The 25,154-nt window shown below is 40.2% G+C and overlaps 2 protein-coding genes and 1 pseudogene across 2 annotated transcripts; 1 reads left to right on the top strand and 2 right to left on the bottom strand.

The window, feature by feature from the left end:
• Positions 1–4,075: 4,075 nt before the first annotated feature.
• On the bottom strand, positions 4,076–4,654 carry LOC119733818. The gene has a single exon (XM_038207188.1). The coding sequence runs from the start codon at positions 4,652–4,654 to the stop codon at positions 4,076–4,078; it is 579 nt and encodes a 192-aa protein (XP_038063116.1).
• A 4,510-nt stretch (positions 4,655–9,164) lies between these two features.
• Positions 9,165–12,315, top strand: LOC119734006 (annotated as a pseudogene).
• A 744-nt stretch (positions 12,316–13,059) lies between these two features.
• Positions 13,060–16,820, bottom strand: LOC119734005. The gene is made up of 3 exons (XM_038207384.1): positions 16,484–16,820; positions 15,426–15,506; positions 13,060–14,831 (listed from the first exon to the last, which is right to left on the bottom strand). The coding sequence occupies exons 1-3, from the start codon at positions 16,751–16,753 to the stop codon at positions 13,626–13,628; spliced, it is 1,557 nt and encodes a 518-aa protein (XP_038063312.1). The 5' UTR covers positions 16,754–16,820; the 3' UTR covers positions 13,060–13,625.
• Between the last annotated feature and the right edge of the window lie 8,334 nt (positions 16,821–25,154).

The raw sequence follows: 25,154 nt of genomic DNA, 5'->3' as shown, positions 1-25,154 counted from the left end.
ATATTCGCCAAATCGCCGCTCAGAGTTCGTAAGATGTGCCTGGCACAACTGACGCCAATGTTTAATCTATCATTTAATGGACAATTTAAGATTATATCTCTCACGATTGATTTTTTAACGATTTTTGAAGAATAAAAAGTCTTTTCGTTGTAACTTCCGGTCTGATGACGTCATCGGCTTCAAACTTCACACATGTGTTGTTTGCATGAAGGTCATTATATATACCAATTTTCAAAAGATTACAGCAAACTTCGCCACAGACATCTATTCAAAATGCATTTTGGACATTTTTCAACCTGCCGCTAGAGGGCGCTCTAATATTTCATGACGTCATTGGTTACAGTTTCGAAAAGTACTTTCTTCCCGAAGACTTACATCGTTGAAAGCACGTTCATATCTTTTACCATTTTTAAATTACAAGGCACTTCTGGGTTCGACCGGTTTCGACCGGAAGTAAGGGTCGTATGATTTGACACCCATGAAGTAAATTGAAGACCCAGTATTATTCTATTGACTGCCGCTAAAAACAAGCTCCGGTCTCTCACGGTTGATTTTATATCGATTTGTAATGATTAAAAAATAGAAACACTAAATTGCTTGTAATTTGATACCTGATGACGTCATCATGACGTCAGGACAATATGCACTACTCGGGATCAGGGTCGATATGTGTTCGAAGTTACAAGTTTATATCTTGAACGGTTTAGGAGTAAACCCGCGGAGAAGTATTGTCCGGAAAAAAAAGAAAGAAAGAAAGAAAGAAAGAAAGATTAATCGGAACAATTCTAGACAGTGGTCGGGTTGTGCCCGACCACTCAATAACCACCTACCCTATTTTCAGGCTGTAATTATAGAATCAACTGATCACACAAAAATATTTTTATCAGCCCAAAAGGGGCGTGTCCCATAAAGCAGATTTTCAACGTAACGCATTCAAATATGCACAAGGTACAATACAGCAAAATTGATACATTCACTGATGTTTAAATGAATTCATTACTTTATACTAATGAAACAAATATTAAAATGAAACTTACAGTATATTACTGGCTCCTAAAACTTGGACGACCGTCAGAGGATGCAAAATTCGCTGTCTAAAACACAGCCCTTCAGACCAGGCGAACTTCCAGCCAAAATGGCAGGAAAAATCTATTTGCAACTAACGCTGCTGAAGGGTAGGCTATCGCCTTATCTGGATTCTCAAACATCAACTCAGTAGTAAGACTTCAGCAAAAAAGTAGCTGAATCTTCAAAATGTTGGAGCTATCGCTCTACATTGTGCTATCGCACCACGAGCCTGTCTGCTTCTAACTAAAACTGCACCCAATGCATGTATATTTGCACACTTCAGTGGGCCAGTATATTATGCTAATTTAACCTTACGAAAGTTTACCTGCACATGCCACACATAGAAGTAAACTATGCAGGGCCACACCTTAATTTGCATAAAATGTGTATATAAAAGGAACTAGGTCAAACTTCGCCACACGTAGTTCAAACAAATCCTAAGGAACTTACACTTGGAGTAAAATATCAGGCTGACCTGTGACATATTTCAATGGGTATGGGATCACCAAATATGCAGTTAATATCACGTTGCAATTGTAACATCTGCTCTACAAACTTAGTTGTGGCGTCTTTGCCCCTATAAGTTTCTCCATACATATTTTCACCATCACATCTAACGACCACCAACGAATAACCGCTTGCTTTGTGAATGTTTGTCTTTTGCGTGTTTTCCTTTTTATCGTGCTGAGTTTTTTCTAGTACCGATTCAAAGTCGGCGTAAATGACAAATGGTGCGTCCTGTGCAAATCTGTGGTTTTTAAATTTTAATACGTTGTTCTCGGGAAAAACGATTTTAGACGGAGGTTTGTCTTTTCCCTCACAATCTTGTTTGTGTCTGTCTAATTTTTTCTTGCGTTCCGTAGTGTGACAGTCATCTTCGACAGAAATATTTCTTGTGCCGATCTGGCGTTACGGTATAAAAAAATCTAGAAAATTGTTTTATCCAACAGTAGTGACTCTTATCACCGTTGGAGAACAATAACAGATCGATAGCCTCAACGGTAGGATCTTTGTTTCCAGATAATGCCAATACATGTATGTTATCTTTTTCAGTATAACCAAAAACGTTAATCGATAGATTAATTTGTCTTTCTACCCTAGACATTTGATCCACTGGTGTGAGAAAGTCTATATTTTTGAATTTCAATCCATCGTTCGTGTTGTATATCGTAGTTCTCTCTTCATGGACCTGATATTTTGGGTGGTTTTCGATTCGCTTTTTTACTTTGTCCGAATATTTACCAAGAGCGGGTCTCAAAAACCATCTCAAACATTCGTTGTCTTTGTTTTGTACGTTGATAATCGCCTTTTTATTTTGGAGATAGTCGGGTAGCTCTTTGTAAGAACTACCTCCTGCTTGAGCATAACGGTTTACGTTAATGTAAAGCGCGAGTATTTTATCGACTACCCAACCTGATCCTCGATTTGTATGACTCGCGTGTTTTTCTTTTACTTGATCGATCGCTTCTTTAATAATTTGCTTTACCTGACTCTCCCTCAAAATAACCACATTGTTACCGATAAAGGTAAATTCAGCAGTCACCCGTTCTTAATCAGGTACATTTTTAACATATCTCACTGTAATCGCAATCTGAAGCTTCGTGTTAGTGAGTTCTCTCAGTTCTGATACCACTTTGCTTTCGATCTGTCGCTCGTGAGTGCGAAAAAAACCAGTTTAACGTCATTATTAAACTGTCTCGGAATCATTTCCCAGTTTCGAAAGTTATTTCTACACCTTCTCGTACCTCTGAAGTCAGCCTCCTGAAAATCTTCGGGAGATTTAAATCTCTTGATCGCTGAGAATAAATCTTTTTTTCAAAAATCGACCATTATAACCCGTCGGTACGTATTCTAGATTGTGTTCGTCTACAATCAGTTTGAGCTCATGTAGTTTCTTTTTCCTCAAGTTTTTAAATTTACTCTCTTCAGCCCTTATGGCTTGAATATAGTCTCGACGAGTATAATTTTCTCGTTCTAAGTAAAAAACTCAGACATGTAGACCTAAGAAAACGTTGTTTTTTTATCTATTTGTAAGTATTGTAAGAAGCATGCTTCCCTTTACTAATAATATTGATGACATCAATCTTATCGATGAAACTTAATTTACAGTTAGAGGAGAAGCATGCTTCCCTTTGCCAATAATATTGATGACATCATTCTTATCGATGAAACTTAATTTACAGTTAAAGGAGAAGCATGCTTCCCTTTACTAATAATATTGATGACATCATTCTTATCGATGAAACTTAATTTACTGTTAGATGAGAAGCATGCTTCTCTTTACTAATAATATTGATGACATCATTCTTAATTTATGTTTATTAGATTATTTTTGTTAAAGTTACATGTTTGTAATGGTAAAGTCATCCGTTTTCAATAGGGTAAAAAAACTCAGACATGTAAACCTAAGAAAACGTTGTTTTTTATTTATTTGTAAGTATTGATAGGGGGCGTACCAGTCACTGCGAGTCTAAATAGAGATCTTCAAGACGGCGACTGATAAGAGCCTGGTCTGGTGCCTAGACAGAGGGAGATATGGGGTTCGTCGCCGTCCCCCCCCCCCCACTTTATAATATAACAACTCGGAGAGAGAAGAGACATATTTGGGGAGCTAGAGGGGGAGATATATCTGGGGAAGGGGGATCTATTTTGGGGGAGGGGGATCTATTTCGGAGGGGGCGGGGCTAAGTGGGAAGGGGGAGGGGAGGGGGTAATTAAGGAGGGAAAGATAATGGGATTTGGAATAGTGCCTGTCCATCTCCCTACTACCAGAAAGTCGCCTGATTCATCACTGTCCGCGTCTGCGGCCACGTGTTTCACCGAATGTGAAGACTTGCCATCCTTGGGTGTCTGATTCTGGTACCGTTTCTTTCTGCATGCCTTGGAAATGTGCCCAACTTTATTACAATAGCATGTTGCTCCTTTGAAGGGACATTCCCTTGGCAAATGTCGACCCGTGCACCGGTAGCAGTTCCCATTACCTGATTGGTTCTGTGCCGATTTAGGCTCACCACTTATTGCAGTAGGTGCTGGTTTCCTCTTTGGAGTGAAGACTTGCTTGGCAGTCATTTTTTTGAGATTGCATATTTGCCATCTCAAATGCTACCGCCTGCTGCAGTGCCTTGTCAAAAGACAGCTCTTTCTCGGTTAATAGCTTCTTCTGACATGTGGTGTTGATCAGCTTACACACTAGTCGATCTCTTAAGGCATCCTTCAGGAAGTTTACAAACTTGCAGGTGGTTTCCAGACGCTTCAGTTCGACCACATATTCATTCACAGATTCACCTGGTTTCTGGCCTCTTTTGTGGAATTTAAAGCGTTCTGCAATTGTCAAAGGTTGTGGTGAGTACTGATTCTTTAGCAAAGTTTTCAGTTCTTCCAGTGATTTATCACTCACGTTGTCTGGTGATACCATTGACTTCAACAGCGAGTACGATTTCGGCCCTATGACCGTAAGAAAAACACTTACTGCTTTTGCATCCTTAATGTCGTTGGCAATGAAGAACTGGTCCAACCTTTCCAAATAGCACGTGAAGGTTTCCTTTCCTTCGTCAAACTCATCCACTTTTCCGATGACTGCCGCCATCCTATAATTATCGTAATCTATAACTTTATCGTATCTATTTAAGACTCTGGTACCTCAATATCCCATCCTCGTCGCCAATTTTGTGGTATCTTTAGGGGAGCGGGCACTAGAAAGAGTCGACTAAACGTGGCGGCCATTTTGCAAGAGACACTCTCCGGTGTCGATTATTCAAACTCAAGAGAGGGCGCTCTTTAACATTAACAGTAATACGTTAACACATTACAAGGATGAGCTCCCTTTGCACGTTCTACGCACTGCTGCGGCAAATATGGACGACGCGTTCCTCGAAATAGCAAAAAAGGCCTTCAAACTCCGCGGTGAAATATCAAAATTGGTAATTACATTTATAACAGCATTATAGAAATCATACCCTTCACTTATTTATATTTAACGGAAATGTCAATTGTTTAAATTACCATGCCGTGTCATTTTAACAGGAGAGAGAAGCTGCAACAGTGCAACTTTCATTTGCCACTGGACCTGTTGTAAGCTCTCTGGAGATCGTCCTTCAGCAACATCGAGTGCAGAGACAGGCTTATCATGGAAAGGCTTTAGTCGGAAATCACGTCCACAAGTGCTGCGAGGTAAACATAAAGTTGCATATTCTTAAACTTGGTACACAACATTTTTGTAAACAAAATACAAGAGCAACATATGTTACGCAGGCATGTCACGGCTGGAACTTTCACAAAAAGCAAGGAAATAGTAAATCACCATTTTTTTTGTTTTGTTTAACAGCCCTCCATTATAAAAGCACTTACTGCAGTTCCTCTTGAGATGGTCGACAAAAGCCTGACTGACGACATCCCCTTGGCAGCACATGACAGACTGCGACGTGAAGCTGCTCAAATTAGAGTAAACTTCCAGGAGCTTTTCTTCAAGTTTGCTGATGTACACAAGGGTATAAACCATACATCTGCAGTGACACAAGATCAAACTCATCGCATTGGTATTGTGGCGGAAAGTGTTTAGTTGTGACGTCATACCATAGCACTAACGCTTAATCACTTGTGTGCAGTGACCGGGCGGAGCTTACGAGCTCCGTGGGCTGCTGCGCGTACGTGATTGGCCAATTTTCCCCATAGGTTAAGCGCACCATAGGGTTAGTACACGCACATGGTTTGTAGACATGACGTAGCGTCTGGTTCATGTATATAAATGCGTGCCTGGAGAGCGCGCGCGTTTTAGTTCTGTTTTCAGATCTAGATCAGGAAGCTTAACGGTTTGGCTTTAGAAGATACTAGTGTGTCTAGGTTCTGGGCTCAGCTGTTTTGGGTGTTGAGTGCCGAGTGTCTGGAGGTAGCGGGCTAGAGCGTAGCTGCGACAGCGGGCAGGGAAGTAGGTAAATTACTTGTGCTCTGCTATGTGAAATTGCTTAGGCGATTTGTGTACAAAGTCTGTGTAGCTGTACCGGGGTTGCGCTGGTACGTGTGGCTGAATTCTGGCTTACACACGCGGCGTAGTGGGTACCCTGCTATAGGAATGTATACATTGCTAAGCGGCTGTTGTGTGCTTGTAACGCTGTGTATTGCTGACTCGGTGATTCATTCCTAGCGCTGTGCATAGTTGCTCATTGCTGCCATTGTTGTCTAGTGCTTAATGCTGTGTGCGTTGTTGCATAGGCAAGCAGCGGGCTATCTCCGGTAACTAAGGACCCTGTTAATAAAACAACCCACCGAATCACATGCTAATTGTTGTACTAGATTATTGTTGAATAAATTACGATCATTGTTGTTTGAGATTACCGACAATTCTGCTTCCGGTGTTTAAGTTTACAGGTTTATTGTGCAGTTAATTAACAGAGATAAATAATCAACACTCATTCATAATCGGGCGGTAGATTTCCACCAAAACGGACCTGCACCCTTAACCTTGAAGGTCGCTCTGAGTGATCTCTCGTCTAGGGAAGAGCCTTGGTTTGGGAAGATTGTCTTCACCCCACTAGGAGTCAGACTTATCCTAACAGACTTGGGTTGGCCCGGGGGGTTCCCGCCACAGTATGTACATAATTCAAACAAAATTGTTTTAACTTGCAATAGAAAAATAAAAACACATACAAAGATATGCAGCATTCAACATATCTTGATGCTGTAACTTTAGTGAACCCTTTCCCAATGCAGAACCCCCCCCCCCCCCCACATTATAACAGTACAAATATTTTATGTCGACCCTGTTTCAACAGATACATGCATCCGGGACTTGATGGCAGCATACAGGCGACTGATTCCAGCCCAAATAACACCCAAACTGCACCTGCTGGAGGACCATGCCGTAGAACAGTTACAAAGATTCAGAGTGGGCTTTGGTCTGTTGAACGAACAAGGCGGGGAACTAATACACTCGGAGTTCAACCGTACCGGCAGGGTAGTCCAGGGAATGCGGGGAGAACTTGCCAAACTCATGGCCATCATGCGCCGCCATCATGTCGCCACCACGCCAAAAATAGGAAGAAAGCTGCATGTACCAAAATATGGAAGCGCAACAAGGAAACTATAAATAGAAGTAGTTACTGGAGTAGTCCAACCATCGTCCATGCAAACAAAGTTAGTTAATTTATTACAGATAACGCCTGACCTTGCCAAAAGTAATTACTATGTAACTGGGGGGGGGGGGGGTAGGTTTATTTTTATATGAACTGGTTTAATGTTATTAAGACTGTTACCATTGTGCAAGGCAGGGGGGATTTGCCATTATGTTATAATTCGCCACATCTTAATCTATTATGTGCATGTTCATACATGTACATGTACATGTAAATATGCATCAAAACATGTTTGCATCCATACATGTGCATGTAAAAAATGTACATGTATACATGACATAACACATCAGAAGAAATGTAGGCGCCACACATGTACTACTGTATATGCTAACATTTGTTTTGTTTTGTACATACATGTTGATGCATTTCGGCATGTACGGCGTTGTACGCCAAGTGTGCATGTCACAAATTGTCATGTCAAGTCTTGTATTTAGATCATCAAGAATCGAGTATAAGTCATTGCTCCCGAGTCTGAGTGCCATGTCATGTAAGGCGAATCTGAGTCCGAGTCAGGGTCGCGTCAAAGTCATGTTTAATATTGGAAATAAATTTGGAGGTAGGCCTACTAGTAAGTCTCACAGTATGTAAATGCTTCCAATATTTTCACAGCTACTCTCTAATATGAATACATGTACATGTACATGCAGGCCAGTGTTGGGAAATGAATATCGTACCGAACCCTATCAAGCTTGCATGATTTACCAAATATTGACTGTAGACGATGGGTTCATGTTTTTGATCTTGATTTTCAAAATCGCTACACAATGTATGTAATGATATTGTTGAAAGAGATATTCAATAAGTGATTTGTTTTGTGAATTAAGTCCCGCTTCGGCTTTATGAAGTCTCTCAGTTGAAATCTAACTCAAAGTCTGAGTCTTACGTCGAGTCTGAGTCCAGGTTTGAGTCATTTCTCGGAGAGAATTCCATATACATATGTACGCCACTTTACACCCTCCTGACAATTCTTTTCCAACTAAATGCTTCGATATTTTCCCTACTAGATTTTACTTTTTAGGAAATGTTATCCCTCCCTGATGGTTGATGTATCAATGCAGGGAAAAACTACAACATGCATTCCAGTTAAGACTTTAAAACGATATGTCATTGCCTGTAAAATGTAAATAAAATAGGGTCTATGATGTATTTTAATGTTGGCCTAGGCCTAAATAAAATGTACCACTTTTGTATTGACCACCACATGGAAAATTGTGCAGTTATTTTTGAAAAATCAGACTAGTGAGTGTTTCGAATATATTTGCATTGACTCTTTGATGGCAAATGTTTAAGTTGGTTACGATTTTCTTCTGGGCAGTATTATGTACAACTGTGACATGTTCATACATACACGAGTCGTTCGGTAGTTTCAAAATGCGTATAGACGAATCCGATAGACTATGCATGGAGGGGCGCCCTCATTCGACACGGACATTGTAGGGGGCCAGTGTCGCTTAGCAATCGCGGCGGGCGCCAAATATAAACAATTTTGTACAGCGACAATTTCCAGTCTAGTTTTTATTAAGTGCGAACAAATACAAACACGCACGGTTGACTGTGAGTTCTGTATCTAATATAGTCGGTAAAACATCCCAGGGGAAACATCACACCAACTTAGAGAGGAGACAGTGAGAAGAAACTATAGTTTTAGAGGTTTATTTATTTATTTTTTATTTGTTGTTAACTTGTAAGTTGTAGGCCTAATCTGTAACGTGAGGGTAGGACCCCTACTCCCCCTAGTCCATTCCAGTTAAAAAAAACTGCTTTCCAAAGGAGCCCTCACAAACATGACAAAGAGGTGAGAGGAAAAGCCCAGCCCAGAAGCTATTCTGGGGAAAACCCATGGAATCAGGTAGGGACTGAAAACCCAATCCACATATTGGCCGAGGCGGGATTCTAACCCTGGTCACAGCGGTGGAAGGCGAGGAAAGTATTGCTACGCCAACCTGGCTCCCCCGTAGTTGAGCATAAGAATTCTGCAAAAAAAAACTATGGATGCGTGGAAGGACGACGTTCGTGACTGGCCAAAGCTTGAATTTCAAGGTAAAAAACCACTGTTTACGTGGTGTTTTCAGGCCTAACGTTAACGCCAAACATCAACTTGCTTTTGGAAATCGGATGACTGTAATCACTGACATGAAACGATGATGAACTTTACTAGGTTTAGATCATTTTTAGGAAAGTGATTGATGTTGATGAAAAACAGTGTTAAGTTGTGGGCAAATTCATTGCATCAAAAGGGAACAAATAATTAGTGTAGGCCTACAGCATTTATGCATTCATGGCATTCGGACAGTGCCGCTTAATAATATTACTAGTCCTATTACAGGAAAGATGTAGAAACAGTTTGGGATTCAACGGGTTTGTTGGGTTCAGGAATCGAAGCCGGTGTCAGTGGGGTGATCAGGCCATTTTAATACTCACTCTTTTGTCAGCAAATTTCTCCAAAAATTCCATTGGGCAAAGAAAAGGTCCTCAGTATTTTACCAACCAAAATGGCAGACTCAATCCATGGTCTGACTGTGTCAATTTTTTGCTGTCATATTTTTTGGGGGCTTGTATAATTCTAGTTTCACAATTTTTTAAGGAAAACATGTATGCCAAAGATTAAACAGGCATGCAGCTTTTCCAGGGTGACTGTTTAAGCCGATTTTCGGCTAACTTTGACAGATTTTTTGTAAAAAAAGAAACGAGTTTGACAGAAAATTTGACAGAACTTATTTTTTTGGGCAGATTTCTGGCAGAATTCTGCAAAAATGGATATTTGACAGAAAAACAGCAAATTTGAAGAAAATGGTACATTTGTTTAAAGTAGATTCAATCTTTTCAAACAAACCCTTGCATGATGGGACAGATTGGCTGGTCTAGGTACGGAGGTTCACTAGGAACCGGATTTTGTCGTGAAGCAACCACGTTTTGCCTGAAATTTACGCAATTTCGTAACATTTTTTGTGACAATGGATTGTTTGTAATGTAATTTGAACCTTAATTAAGGCAATACTACAACATCTGCGTGTGATTTTAAGTGTTTATAGCGCATTTCGAGCAATCTGGGAAATCTGGAAGATTTTGAATAATTTTGACAGATTTTTGAAGTGCATTTAGCAGAATTTGGTCATGACCTTACGGTCACCCTGAGCTTTTCCTCTTTCCCACTCATTGTGCCACTCAAAGTAAAATTTTATTTGAATTTTCTTCACAGATATCTATGACTACTTCATTAATGCTCCAGCATGTGATGAGCAGCCTAACCGAAACTTTCAAGCATCAGCGAGGGTATCAACTACCTGAACTCGGGATGGGTGGGCACCATCAAGCACCGCCATCATGAGGATGGATCAACTGTCATCTTGAGGGGGACAGTGAGATTTTCACAGCAAATCTCCAGCTATCATCAAGTGGAGATCAGTGTTGACAAAGAAAATAGAACAATCAAGTCTGTGAAATGCGACTGCATTGCTTCGGAAGGGAAATGTTGTAGTCACTCAGCAGGCCTGTCCTTCAAGATAAATGAGGCATACAAGAAAGGTTTCATCGGCATTACCTGTACAGACAGACCTTGTTTGTGGAATCGGAGCACTCAAGGTAACGTGGTGCCCGACAGTGTTGAAAACATGTGCGATCCAACCTCAAAGTCCACAATGAACAGTGCTCTTGCATTTGACACGGACGAGGCACTGAAAAAGCACCTGAACAGTCCACACATGTGTGAGCTCGCGTCCATACCGGGCACAATTTTAAATCAGGTGCTGACATCTACACAAACTTGCAAACCAGCCAACAGTGATCAGCCCCTCCCTGTTCATGGACATCATGATGTCAATCTTGAATGCGAGCCTTGTCAAGAAATTTTCAACAACTACATCCTGTTGAAAGACCACGAGGCAAGAAAACTTGCCTGTCAAACACACAATCAGAACTCGGCTTTGTGGACATCGCAGAGGAAGCTCCGAATTACAAGTAGCTCAGCAGCAAGTGTCCCCAAGAAAACAGAGACAGACCCAACAAAGTGGATCATGAATCACATCAGGCCACACTTCCTTGGAAATGCGGATACTTGTCACGGGCACACATACGAAGCTACTGCAAGGGAAGCCTTTGAACATCAATTTGAAACACTTGTAGAAACCACAGGTTTAGTTGTAAACCCAGAGGAAAGTTGGCTTGGAGCAAGTCTGGATGGAATTGTTGACGACAACACAATTTTAGAAATAAAATGTCCCACTGAGAGGAAGTTGGAGCGATATGGTGGTACTGTTCGAGGACTAGTGGAAAGTGGGACTTACGATGTTCGAAGTAGAGAAGGGAAATACTTCCTTCGTCAAAGTTCAGCAGCTAGTGGTTACTACACCCAGGTACAAATTGCCATGTACTGTTCGAAGCGACCCATGTGCAAATTTATGGTTTGGTCAAAGAAAGACTACGTTATAGCAGATGTCAACTTTGACAATGAGTGGTTTGAGCAGCGTCTAGGTCAACTGCGAAAATTCTACTTCAAGCATCTTTTGCCAAAGCTTACAGATTCAATAATTTCAAGGGAACTAAAAATTGTAAAACCAAGAATCTAGATGCATGTAAGAGGCTAAAACTGAAAACAATAAATGACCACTATTATGTGTCGGGGGAAAAGATTAGTCGATACATCACACTTGTTTAGTTGAGGACTGTGTTGACTGTGACTTTATTCCATGACAATATTTAATATTCATTGATTATGATCAACTGACCTGGATAGTACTAGTTTATATGAACTATAGCTCTACTGTAAAGCTTGAACTGCTAACTGGGTACTACATGTACATTGTATATGAGACTGAAGAGGAATGTGAAACTGAACTGCTACTGAGAAAGTGTGCTATTGATGCAGAGGTTAATATACTATTCAGTATGCAATTAAAGAAAAATCTGTTAAGACACAACATTTTCACATTCTATATTGAACTATTCTGAACGAAGCAATGTTATGCTAGGTTCACACATTACCGAATTAGTTATAAATACAACAAAAATTAATCAGGAATTGAAATTGGCTCCTGAATCACCCCAACAATTTTGAACATGTTCAAATTTCAAATTAGGTTTTGTCCTTCACCGACGTTTAAACACTGTATACTCGGTGTGTTTCCTCCCGAGTGAAAGTTGGAAAAAAGTTGGTAACACACTGAGTATACGGTGTTTAAACATCGGTGAAGGGCAAAACATAATTTGATTTATATCACCCCGACGCAAAATTCCATCTTATGAATGTTCAAATTTGTCAGGGTGCTTCCTGATCTTTAACCTTACAAACAAAATCATCATGAGGCAGCCAAGAACCATCCCCGATTTACTAAAAAACTGCTATTCGTGACGATTCGGCTTAAAAATGAGGAATGTGTGAACCTAGCATTACAAATCAATTTTTTAACAGTGCCATACTGCTTAATTTGAGTGGAAAGTGACATACACACGTAATAATGTACTCAGGATATCTGGTAGAGGCCTGGAGTCCCCCTTCATTTGTGTTGGTCATTGTGTTAACTGGAATCTGTAGATTTTTTTGAGGTACATGTACCTGAGGGGGATGTGTGAGGTAACAATGAATGAAGTATCATTTTATTATTACTTAATTACTATTACTATTTTATTATAACTATTATTTATTATTATTATATATTTTTCGGGGGGGGGGGGTGGCAAACACGGGTGTCCGATACACTCCGAAACACACGCCAGATAAACAGTAAAATGGGGGGGGGGGGGCTGTTCAAAACCCTTAATTTTTATGTGAGGGTGTCCTGTCTTAATAAACATTCACTGTACAGTACAGTAAAATATACATGTAATGACTAAATGTTTTTTCTTTTCTTTTCCCTTTCAATTTTTTTCTTTAATACTTGGGAGATTTAGTAAGGGGGGACAACTGGCGGGGTGGCAAGGAAGAACATTGGGGGATGCCCCTTGCCAAAGTACAAAAAAAATACTTCAGCACAAACCTGATGATGTTTAATTATGCTTGCACTGTACATGTACATGTATGACTTGAGAAGTTGAAGGTTTGCAGCCCGGTGGAAGGACAAAAGCCTATGCTTTGCAGTAGCACCATGTTCATAAAGTCTAATCGCTTTTGTGACTACTACTGTACATGTATGTGTGGTTCTGAAAAGATCATGTTTTGTTATGTGACGGGTTGGACAGAATGCTTTGTCTGTCTTCAGACTCCTGAAAATGGACAGCACACTGTCTAAAACTTTGTGTAACAAAACACATGTTGTTTTCAGAACCTACATGTAATAGCACAGTCACTAATTAGACTACATGCACATGTACATGCTGCAACTGCAAACCATCTTTATGTCAAGCACATTCATACTTTCAAATCTTGTCATTTGTTTTGAAGATGGAAACACACATTCAAAATCAATTTCAGCAAAGTCATACATGTAAATGTACTTATTCCTCCACTGAAAAAACGTTTCCCTCCTCGTCATTAGAATCACTATCACTTGTTTCCTGGGCTCTGTCCTCATTAATTAGGCAAGGCTGTAAATTGCAAAGTCCAGCACATGTAATCAATATGTCATCTACATTTTTTACTCGCATCGGAATGATATTGGCTAAAATTTTGAAACATTTCAATCGTCTGATTGCCCTTTCAACATGAATTCTTACGTTGGCAATACGTCGTGTTTCTGTCACACTTTCCTCTGGTAGACGCCTGTCCTTGAGTCCTCTTGTGAAGGCTGGGATAGATAACTTCACACCATGTGGAAGAATATCTTCGATAGTGAAGGCACGGTCAGCTAGAACCTCGTCACCGGGGAGCAAGTGGTCCAAAAAGCCAGAGTTCTGAGAGATGAAAGTGTCACTGGCACGACCTCCAAATAATTTGGAAACATACGTCACCAAACCATTTGGTGCAATGCAGTACAAGGCCTTGTAGGTATTGTGATGTTTGTAGTTAGAATAAGTTTGGGCACGTTTTCTCAAGTTCTTGGGTCTCTGAACAAAGATTTCAGTGCAGTCTATGATGCAGGTAGCCTTAGGATGACAAGACTCGAAACATTTGGGACGTATCCTGGCAAGCGTGTCACGTGATGGCCAAAATATGACATTTTCTCTCATGAATGTAGCCAAACGTGGTACCCAGAAGGAGATAATGTCACGGACTGTGGAACGAGACACTTTGAAGCGTACTCCAAGATCCCAGATCATCAGGGCTATTCTTAATCTCATCAAAACAAGCAAAAGTTGGTCTGGCACTGGTAGTTGAAATTTAGGGGTGGTAGTAAGAGTCACTACAAGCGCATTCACAAGCGCCCAGAATGATTGCACGCTAAGTCCGGTGTAAAACTTCATATCAGATTCTTGAAGATTAACTGCTGATACTTCTGGAGCCTTGACTGTTTGCGTACCTTTTGCCTTGGATTTAGTGATAGGATTAACATGTGCATAAGTATGGTCAGCTACTCTGGCATCATACCACTGTACTGATGCATCCTTCGTCTCTAATCCTGCTGTTTGTACACATGTTGATGTTCTCTCAACACCATGCGGACTCATATTTGCAACCCCTCCAGCCTTTTCTTGCACTGCCACTGCTTTTGTTGCTGTGGAAACTCTTCTCCTAGGGGGAGGCCTTCCTCTTGAGAGCTGTTTCTGTAAAAAGAAAAGTAAACCTGTACATTACATTTGTTGTTGAATCCTCAAACCCCAAGTCCAAGCCCCAAGTTTTGAAACTTTCTGTAATTTCATGCGAGCATAGGATCTTACATTGCCAAGAAATTTGGAAAAAAAAAAAAAAACGACCTCAACACAACAAGAAACGTACATTTGTACGAGCACAACTTTTGATTTTTCCGAGGTCACACAAAACGCTGGTATTCTGAGTCATGCACGTGCAAAATGGTAGGAGCGGATCTGTCCGGTAACCCGTACAATCATGTGCATCGAGTGTTTCTTCAGTACTCTGGAGCATGGCGTTGTTGATGACACGTTCACGGGTCTAGGTCAGTAGGTAGCTGTGTTTTGTTATATGTAATTACAGATGTACCCAGTAAAATAGAATATTTGTATAAATTGGAGGAGTACTAGACAAGAAGAAATAAACGTTTCTTTATCAATATTTATATTTGTTGTGGGGGGGGGGGAGATGCTTCCAAGAATATTTTTCTTCTGAAAACCAAACACAAACTCCATACTGGGAACAAAACTTGACTATTAATTTACAGGACTAGCTTGATTTAGACTTACATATGGGATATATCCCATGGCCACAGTTGGGTAAGGGTGAGCTGATGTTGGCTTCCCTTCTTCAAAATGGACAGAACATACCTGAAATAAAAAAGAAACAAACAGACAGCAGATCAGATGGTAAGTTGTGGACAAATTCTGACAAAATATTTTGGATGGGAGCAACCCATGCAACACAAACCTTTTTGTACGGGGCCGAAGCACTCAACAAACATGCAAAACATACATTAAAAATAAATTTGATTGCACTTGTCTTTACACTGGCATTTTATTAAACAGTGGCAACTGTGTACATGTATCTATGGACCCAGTTCCCTATAGGGGAAAAAATCCACTTTAAAATTATTAGACCGACCAAACTAGTTTGTGACATTAGGAAATAGGAATAAACCGGTACTCCATAGATAGAGGGCAATGTTTTGAATGTTTGAAGGGAAATTGGGGGGTTAAATGAAAATGACAGTGCAGTGACAACACGCAACCCGAAAATAAAGATGGCGATCACTGCGCGATGTACCGTGAACACAAACAGCGCTGAATTGCTAGGCACCAACTGGCAGAAAACCGTGCAGAAAAATTGTGATTTCTACCCCAAGAAACTCAGTTCAGAATTACAAAAACCTAGAATTGAGAGAAGTCCGCTCTTGATTGAAAACGTCATTTTGGAGCAACAACAAACATCTATGAGTATATGACACTAATTTGATCAAAACTAAACAGGGGCCCTACACTACACGATTGCCCCCCCCCCCCCATTTTTTTTTTTAAACAATTAAATACATTAATTTCCCAGGCTATATTCATACTATTAGTAGTACCGTATTAGTAATATAAATAAAAAATGGGGGACATAATTTAAAACTCAAGCCACTGTCACTGAGTGGCAAAGACGCACCTCTACAAGGCCTACCACACAAATTAAAAGCTGATTTAGGCCTACCCGTAAACCCATGTCCCAAATTACTGGATACCATTCCAACAATCATGACCAAACATGAAGTATGAATTGAAGTACCGTCTGATGAATTACACAGTCCTTCCCTGAAAAAGGAACTTACAGTGCTGTATTTTGAAGGTCTGAAGTCCTTTCGGTTGATATTCCTCACCCACTGCTTTCGATTGGCTGCGGAATTGGCGTTGGAACAGTTGGGGAAACGATGCATTTTGTACGGCTGTAAACACACACAATATTCGTGCGTTTCTGGTGCATGCAATTCGCATGTTGCAAGCTTCCATTTTCTCAGCTTTTTGCTTGTATTTTTGCAGCCAACGACGACACAGTGTTTTCCTGATCCTTCGTTATTCTTCTTCGTTGTTTCTTTAGCCATAATGTTTTCAAGAATCCCGATAAAAGCCTAAAATTGGAGCTCGATACGCATGGTTCCAGTTCGTTCACTGTTGTCACTTACATGACTTACACGTACACAAGCCCGTCGTTTAGCGGTTTTTAAAAATGGCCCCTCGGAATGGCAAATGCAACAGCGCCGCCAACGACAAAGGTAACAAAATTGTCTCCGTTGGATTCGTCTATATTCGGGATCAGTCAATGCGCTTACCCTACGACTGTTTTATGAACGTATGTCCGTGTACAGGCATTGAAAAACAATTGCCTGCGTTGCCTATGCTTGCCTTCCTCCATGGCATTTCAAAACGTAAGATTACAAAATTTGCTTCCTAGTACAAAAGAAACTTAACCTGTGTACTCACCTTAGAGATTCCCGTCGGAAACCCTCAAATCGTGCCAAACACCGCCACCCAAACACTGTCACGTCCGTGACGCGCATGCAGACCATGCGTACGTACTGGCGGTCATGGCGGCGGTTCTCGACGGACCCCTGTTTATTTACCCTAAAGTTTGGCTAAAATTTCACGAAAGCAACTCGATCCAATGCTGTCGTCCACATTAATGTGAACAACGATTATTCATTTATTCATATATCGACCAAATATCTTCACAAAACTGCTTTTCAATTTCAAAAATGTTGCTTTATTCGTAGCTGAAACGACAACATGCAACTGCAAAATCATACCGAACGCGACAAACACGAGCTCATGTCGCATTCGTAATAGCATGCTAGTCAGAATTTGTGCACAAAGGATGGGGAGAGGCGATTGCACATAGCTTCATTGATGCTTATCGAAGCCTTTTTTGGTGGCTTTTGTATATTCATGTCCTCAAACCAATCATATTTTACATTATCCGCGGGGTATTTAAATCCAACAACGGAAAGAAATGATCTGCGCGAGTGCATGCATTATGCATTGGGCTTTGTTGTGAAGCGTCGTCACGTGACTGTACCACTAACTATAACTCGCCAACAGAGGGTACCTTTTTATTAGTGAAACTGCCGTGTGTTCCATCAACAACAGTGAAAAATTTGCCATGCTGATTTATAACACGGGTGTGCCAGTTTTCATTCAGGATGCCATCTAGTTTTTCATCTTTGATTACACGGTTTTTACCAGTTAAGTCTGTCCTGTGAAAGAGAAGCAAACACAGTCTCAAAGGTTTCCTCGTCGAAATCCAGGTCTAAAACCACTACGGGGTTATGGCTCCGGTGAAATGTTAAGTGGTCTTTTATTCCCAATTCCAACCTGTGCTTGAAATCCGCACACCGTGCATCCAGAACAATGTCATCTGCAGATTGATGCGGCTTTTTCTTAACTAGTTTATCCTTTTGGATCCATTTATCCCAGGTGGAAGGCCAACCAACATAATTGATGTTCACATGTCGTCACCGACACCACGAAGTAACACCTATCTATATACCAGTAAAAACTAGCAATCTGAGAAAACGGCAACTAAAGTTGAACGCCTTCTTAGACAACACTTTGCGTCAAAACGAGAGAGTATTTTCAGTTGGGTTTCTCGTTGTGGATACTTGTTGAATTGAATTTATTAAATCTGCTGTTTTTCACTCGTTTGTGTATTAAATAAACAAGAAATAGGAGAAAAAAGATGAGTGTTAGTTCGTGAAACCGAAAAGGCTGCGAAACTGTAAGTTTTCGTTTTCACTAAGTAACACTCTTCAATGTATTCAATATAAATTGAACTTGAGTGTTACTTCGTGAAAACGAAAATTGTCACTTTTGCGCAAAAGTTGCCATGGATACTTTGCATGGTAACCATAATGCACAGACCCTGCTTTGCTAAATCAGTGTCTAAATATATGTCAAAATATATGCAATTACTTTCATCAAATCTCTAGTCGATTAAGAGGGGTTTACATGCATGATGCAAAAGAGTGGTTGCAACAGATGCATGTACCCGAATGATGTGTAAACCCGACCCGAAACCGACCCGACCCGACTTCGGGTCGGGTCGGTTTGTCGATCTTTCCAATAAACCGAAATAAACCGAAACAGTTGAGAAATTTAGGTAATGCACTATTATTGACAGTCACTGTGACCGCAGCCCATTGTGTGGAGTGGCCAGCGAGCGCACTATTAAGTTCGTACGGTATTATTTTCTCCAGTCGGATCGGGACTGCACAGTGAAATAGATACATTGTTACAGTTTTTATGATACCGTGTGATGATACCATGCATTTGTCCAATAAGCAGAGTAACTCTTGATCAACCCACTGAGTATGAGAGAGACGAAGGTTCTGCAAAAAAATTCGTGCCACGTGGGTAAGGGCAGGCACAAACAAATTGATCATTTTGTCCAAGCAATTAAGGTATGTCGGGTCGGTTTGAAGGAGTTTAGATCGGTTTCGGTTCGGATTCGGTTTATATCTCTAATGTTTTGGGTCGGTTTGACCTAGTCAACCCGACCCGATACACATCATCATTATGTACCATGATATTAACTACGGCTCAGAAGTCGTTGCAGTGCATGTACAATTGCGACCGTGATGACCGTGCTGTTTGCATGCAAAATCTCCTGTGTTATTTTTCAGGCCATTTTCAAGTAAAAATCTCTGTTTAGCATGTAAATTTTATTATTAAATCATTCCCTGTAGAAAGTACACATTTAATAGTGATAAAATTCGTCTGGTTTACCCTGCGAGTGCGAGTGTCTGTTTCAAACAGACATATACACGGCGTTTAAAACAAAAACAATCAAAGGTTCATGGAGGTCATTACCGGTCGTGCTGCGGCGAAGCGCAAACACTGCGCCCACCCCGACTAGCATACATGAAAAAAATTCCATAACTTGCTACGGCCACGTTTCTGAATCTGGATTCGTATTTCTTGGTAGAGAAATATGGTAAAAACACTCACCTCAACATCTAAAACTTCGTTTTGTCGCCACGTAACCTTGCCCAAACAGACATAAACACGGTGTTTAAAACAAAAACAATCAAAGGTTCATGGAGGTCATTACCGGTCGTGCTGCGCCGAAGCGCAAACACTGCGCCCACCCCGACTAGCATACATGAAAAAATTCCATAACTTGCTACGGCCACGTTTCTGAATCTGGATTCGTATTTCTTGGTGGAGAAATATGGTAAAAACACTCACCTCAACATCTAAAACTTCGTTTTGTCGCCACGTAACCTTGCCCACATTTGTTCGTTCAACTTTCTGTAGACACCGTTTGGTTTCAAAGTTCCGACTCGGCGATCTCGTTGACATGCCACGCATCATAGGATTTGCATCGTGTTGTTGTATGTCCGGTATGTGTATCGTGCATGCGTGTTGTGCTCTGAAATTTACTGCCCTGTGAGGGTATGAGTTCACTACCATCCGTATTGAGACATTTCCTAATATGCAGACCTAAAAATGTGTTCCACTAGGAAAAACTTGTAAAAGTGATCAAAGGACTGGTTTAGGTTTATTCCACCGATTTTTAAAAAGTCTGCACTGGGATTCTCAGTGGAGACATTTTGTGTGAGTGTGCAACTAAACCTGACCTACCTGATGGGGGCGCTCTTCATGAATTTACACTGTGAACTTTCAATCAATCAGAATGCTTGTTTCATTCCTGGAAAGTCTCCACAAGGAAACATTGTGCTTGGCAGTGTGTAATTTGAGGTGCCATCTTTTTCGAGCATGTCAAGTACATTGCAGGTTAGTTTTATAAACCTTGGCAAAGAAATTAACACATTTGGGTTTGATGAGGTAGGCCTTGTGTGCTAAAACCTTTTGCAAAATGCCAGGCACGTGCTGCTTTGTTACAAAAGAGTTTTGGGTGATGAATAATATAGTTCAGCTTTGTAATGAATTTAACATTTCGTCACCGACACCACGAAGTAACACTCTACCATGTTAAAGCATATTTTTTTTTCGATTTTCAGTTTTTTGATTTTTAAACATTATTCATCAAGGCCTACCATTGCACGAAGTTTCAAAGCTTCAAGAGCTTTACTTTAATAATTACGCTAAGTATCCATGGCAACCTTTGCGCAAAAGAGAAAATTTATGTTTTCACTAAGTAACACTCAAGTTCCATTTTCCATTGCAATGCATGGCGCGCACTCTGCTCATAAGTGAGCAAAAACGTTTTCACGAAGTAACAGTCTTCTTGTAACAAGTTGTATGAGCGCGCGCGCGCTGACCTGAAGTTGCACTTTCCTCGTGTTAAAGACATTGAAGAGTGTTACTTCGTGAAAACGAAAATTTACAGTTTCGCAGCTTTTTCGGTTTCACGAAGTAACACTAATATTTTGTCTCCTATGTCTTGTTTATTTAATACACTAACGAGTGAAAAACAGCAAATTTACTAAATTCAATTCATCAAGTGTCCACAACGAGAAACCCAACTGAAAATACTCTGTCGTTTTGACGTAAGGTGTTGTTTTAGAAGGCGTTCAACTTTAGTTGCCGTTTTTCTCCGATTGCTAGTTTTTTACTGGTATGTAGATGGGTGTTACTTCGTGGTGTCGGTGACGATTTGTCTCCAGTACGGATTTTATATAATTGATCACTGGGCTCTTTTGTATGATGATTTGGAGATTTCTTTTCTTGCTTTTAATATCGTCCGGAAACATCTGCCTTGTATTATACACCGAGTAAGTAGAATGGTCAACCTACATTTTACAACAGGGAAGAAGAGATGTGTTACTTATAGGCCTTAACCTAAAGTTAGTTTAGAATTTTTCTTAATTTCCCATGTAAAAACAAGAGTCTCTACTTGAAAGAGGAAGAACATGAAAACCAATTTCAAAAATGTTACATTTAATTTGCATTTTCTTTGTCATCTTTGCATTAAAAGGTCTGCGATTGTTTGCCTCCGTGGCCTGTTACGAGGCTGAAGCAAAACAAAACAAAACACACACAAGAAGAGAACAGAGCAAATCAATGAAAAAAAAAAACAGAAGGATGATTACGGTTAATATGACTTTCATTTAATAACTTGAGTATTATTACATACACAGCACTCATAGTTCACCCGCAAGTTGTTCTGTCTTCACTGTGTATTATCATCAATAACACAAATTCAGACATGCAAACAAATCAATTTTCCTAAATACAGTGCAAATACATTAACCATGCAACTTTCCTTTTCCCAGATTTGCAAAAATGGAAATTGTTATTTCACTAGCCTGCGTGTATTCAATAAATCTCTTCACTTTTATAATACTAGTAATAGCTAATAATGCTCAAACACAGGTAGCATTTGATGCCAATGCTATTTAATAAAAAAAGCTTGTTGTTTTTAGAAGTATTACCATCCATTTTTTTCTCTTTATACTCCCACAAGCTTACAGGGATCCTTGGTTCTCAAACCAAGTGTCCCTCCTGTTTCGTGATTACCCCAGAAGATATCACCATCATATCCAAGTTTCCAAACTACATCTGCAGTTAAAGTTTGATTTTAATTGGGCTTCAAGTTTTCAAAGGATGCCAGTTTTACATTTCATTACCGCAAATAATCTTCGACCTCAGTATGTGATCTTTAATATCACTATCACATGAAAGTTTCCATATTGCATCTATGACCCAAGTTTGATTGTAATAAGCCAGTGTAGCATTCCAACTGTGCATGTGCACAACAAGATTTGACAAATTATCTTTCAAGAAAAACATATCATCGTGTGCGTGCAAAAGCAGGAAGAAGCAAATTTACAGAGATCGTCGTGTTTTGAAGAAATATTTTTCCCAAACAAGTTTGGACAGCTGAGTATTTTCAGGTATCTTGTAGGCGTAAACATTTGTTCAAACTTTTGTACACATTTTCCGAAATCAAAATGACAAATACTTGTACAAACAGATGGACTACATACAGATACATGTACGTAGAAATAGTGATTGCATAGTCTCTGAACTTTTTTAATTCTTTCATGCGAGACAATAAATCACAGTTACACAATGTGCAAATGCAGTTAACTTACCAACAAAAATTTTTCCATGTCATCCAACATAACGCGGTTGTACTCAATAGTGCCAGACACTTGCAATCATTCTGTATTAAAACAATGACAAACACATACAAGGTGTAGTATCAAGGAAGTGGATCCCACATGTGTTCAGCAATACTCAGTCCCACATACCCTTGTCTAATATACATGATTAAGCTCATGCACAGCATTATTTTCAGGTCATTCTCATTCAGTCATTGTGGTTGGGCTGACAAAAAAAAAAGAAGGAATTTTTCCCCCCCAACATTCTTTCCAATGAATTTTAAGAAGAATGGAGAATTTAAGTATGTGCCTGTGTGCAAAGCATGTTTTTCCACCGTTTGTCATGACTACCATTTGTCATGAACTTAGGCCATTGTAGTGCTTGAAAATTTCTACGTGCCATGGCAAATGCTTTCAAGTTTCACCAGAACTGATCGATTAATGGGGAGGGAAAAAAAACCCTAACCAACCAAGATTTTGTTTCCAGATTTTGTTTGTTTGTATATTTAGGCCCGTAAGCTGCCGGGGGGGGGGGGGGGGGGGGGGGGTCTTACCGCTTTGTGACGAGCTCCGCTCAGTGAAAATAAAATCCCCCCCCCTAAAAACAAAACAAAACAAAACATGAAAAACCCCTTTTAGGATAAAGTGGATTAGTCCTATAAATAATTCCCAGTTAAACATCCATTAGAGATGAATTTCACAGCAATTTGGACTTAGAATGGAATTTTATGGGATGCTCATAGTGTCTTTGTTTTTGCATTGAGTGCAGTGCTGCCAAAGTGTTTAAAAGCTGGTTGGTGTTTTTATCGACCATTAATAAATACCTTGGAGAGTTGATGGTTTCTGATTGGTCGAGACTCGATCACGTGGCCGGTCATTAACGGTGATAATGGACCGGCTTCAAAGATCAAGCGAATAAATGGCCCCTGAACCAGTATTGATCAAGCCCCGTTCAGCCCCATGCAAGCCAATGATTGGTCAAAATATAGTAACAGTCCTGCGGTAGCTTTTAACAATTGAGCACTGCACATGCGCTCAACCCCCATCGCGTGAGACTGACGCGCGCGTACGCAACACAGTTGCTAGGGATGCGTGCGCGCGCGCGCGTAAGGAAGTTTTGAAACGACATCGTAAAGCTAGCTGTGCAGTATATATACTGAGGATGTTTACGACGAAAGCGTAGATCTACGATTTATTTTCTTTGAAACACTTCACCCACCGACATATTTACCTTTCCTAAAGCAAGCATCTCTGTAATTCCGGACACAAGGAATGTGTAAACGAGATTTCAGCTTCCTCCATCAGGTAAAGATATGAAAACATTGTTGTAATTTGTTTCGCTACGGCAGCAGTTTCTGTTGAGTTTACGTCGTTAACGACAGCTGTTAAGCTAAAATATGGCCCATGAACATGAACACAAAAAAAGTCTGGAAATATCGCCGGAAAAAAGTCACAAAATTGAAGCATTTTAACTGTTTATTTCGTTATAAAGGTATTTATTAATGGGAATAACAGTGTGAGGAGCCGGTCTTCACTGCGTGATAATGACCGGGTGTGGGGCTGACCGCTGTTAATGGACCTCGACTTCGTCTCGGTCCATTAACAGCGGTCACCCCCACACCCGGTCATTATCACGCAGTGAAGACCGGCTCCTCACACTGTTATTCCCTTATTGCAAACTACCAACATGACAGAATTTAAATTGGTGTCTGTGAATTCAAAGCATTTTTAACTTACTGTTGACTTAATTCATGTTAACATGCATTCTGTAGACTTTTTCGACAATCAGCAGAACAAGCAAGATGACAACAGTTCCTGCCATTACACTAAGAACGGTGACTAATATGCATTTATTCTTGTCCATTCTGAAATAAAAACAAGGCAGTACTTTTTGTTAACCTACAGTATGATCATTAAAAACAAATCAAAAACAGACTTTTTTTCAGTTGAGAGCCTCCATTTTTTTTTACTGGCTAGAAGCAAAAACTCAGTCAAAAAGGTCATGTGACAAGTGAGACAGGCATAATTTCATATTTATTTCACAGCCCTAAGGTCAAACAAACTAAATGGTGTGTTTACGGTAACGGCCTGAAAATAATTCAGGTAGGTAGGTAGGGAAATAATTCTATTTGGTCCGTTTTTTCCCCCATGTTTTTCCCCTTTTTTAGGTCCAAAATTGCTGGATACAAAAATGTCACATCCTTATATCATTGAAGCGGTCTATTCAAGACTTCCCAATAAAACCAGTTTTATTTAAATTTGATTATTTGGAATTTTTTTGTCGTATAGCAAAAGCGTCATGCGATTTCAAAATGGCGGCCACGCTGTAATGTATGCATTATGCGGGTGCACTCGTGCAAAATCATGAATATGCATGAACAGTCTCTGACATATGACCTCATGTTTTTGGACGTGCGTGCGGCGGGGCCGTACGGGCTGT

This window comes from Patiria miniata, unplaced genomic scaffold, assembly GCF_015706575.1.
Source record: "Patiria miniata isolate m_02_andy unplaced genomic scaffold, ASM1570657v1 HiC_scaffold_26, whole genome shotgun sequence".
Lineage (NCBI taxonomy): Eukaryota > Metazoa > Echinodermata > Asteroidea > Valvatida > Asterinidae > Patiria > Patiria miniata.
This window is presented reverse-complemented; position numbering and strand designations above follow the sequence as displayed.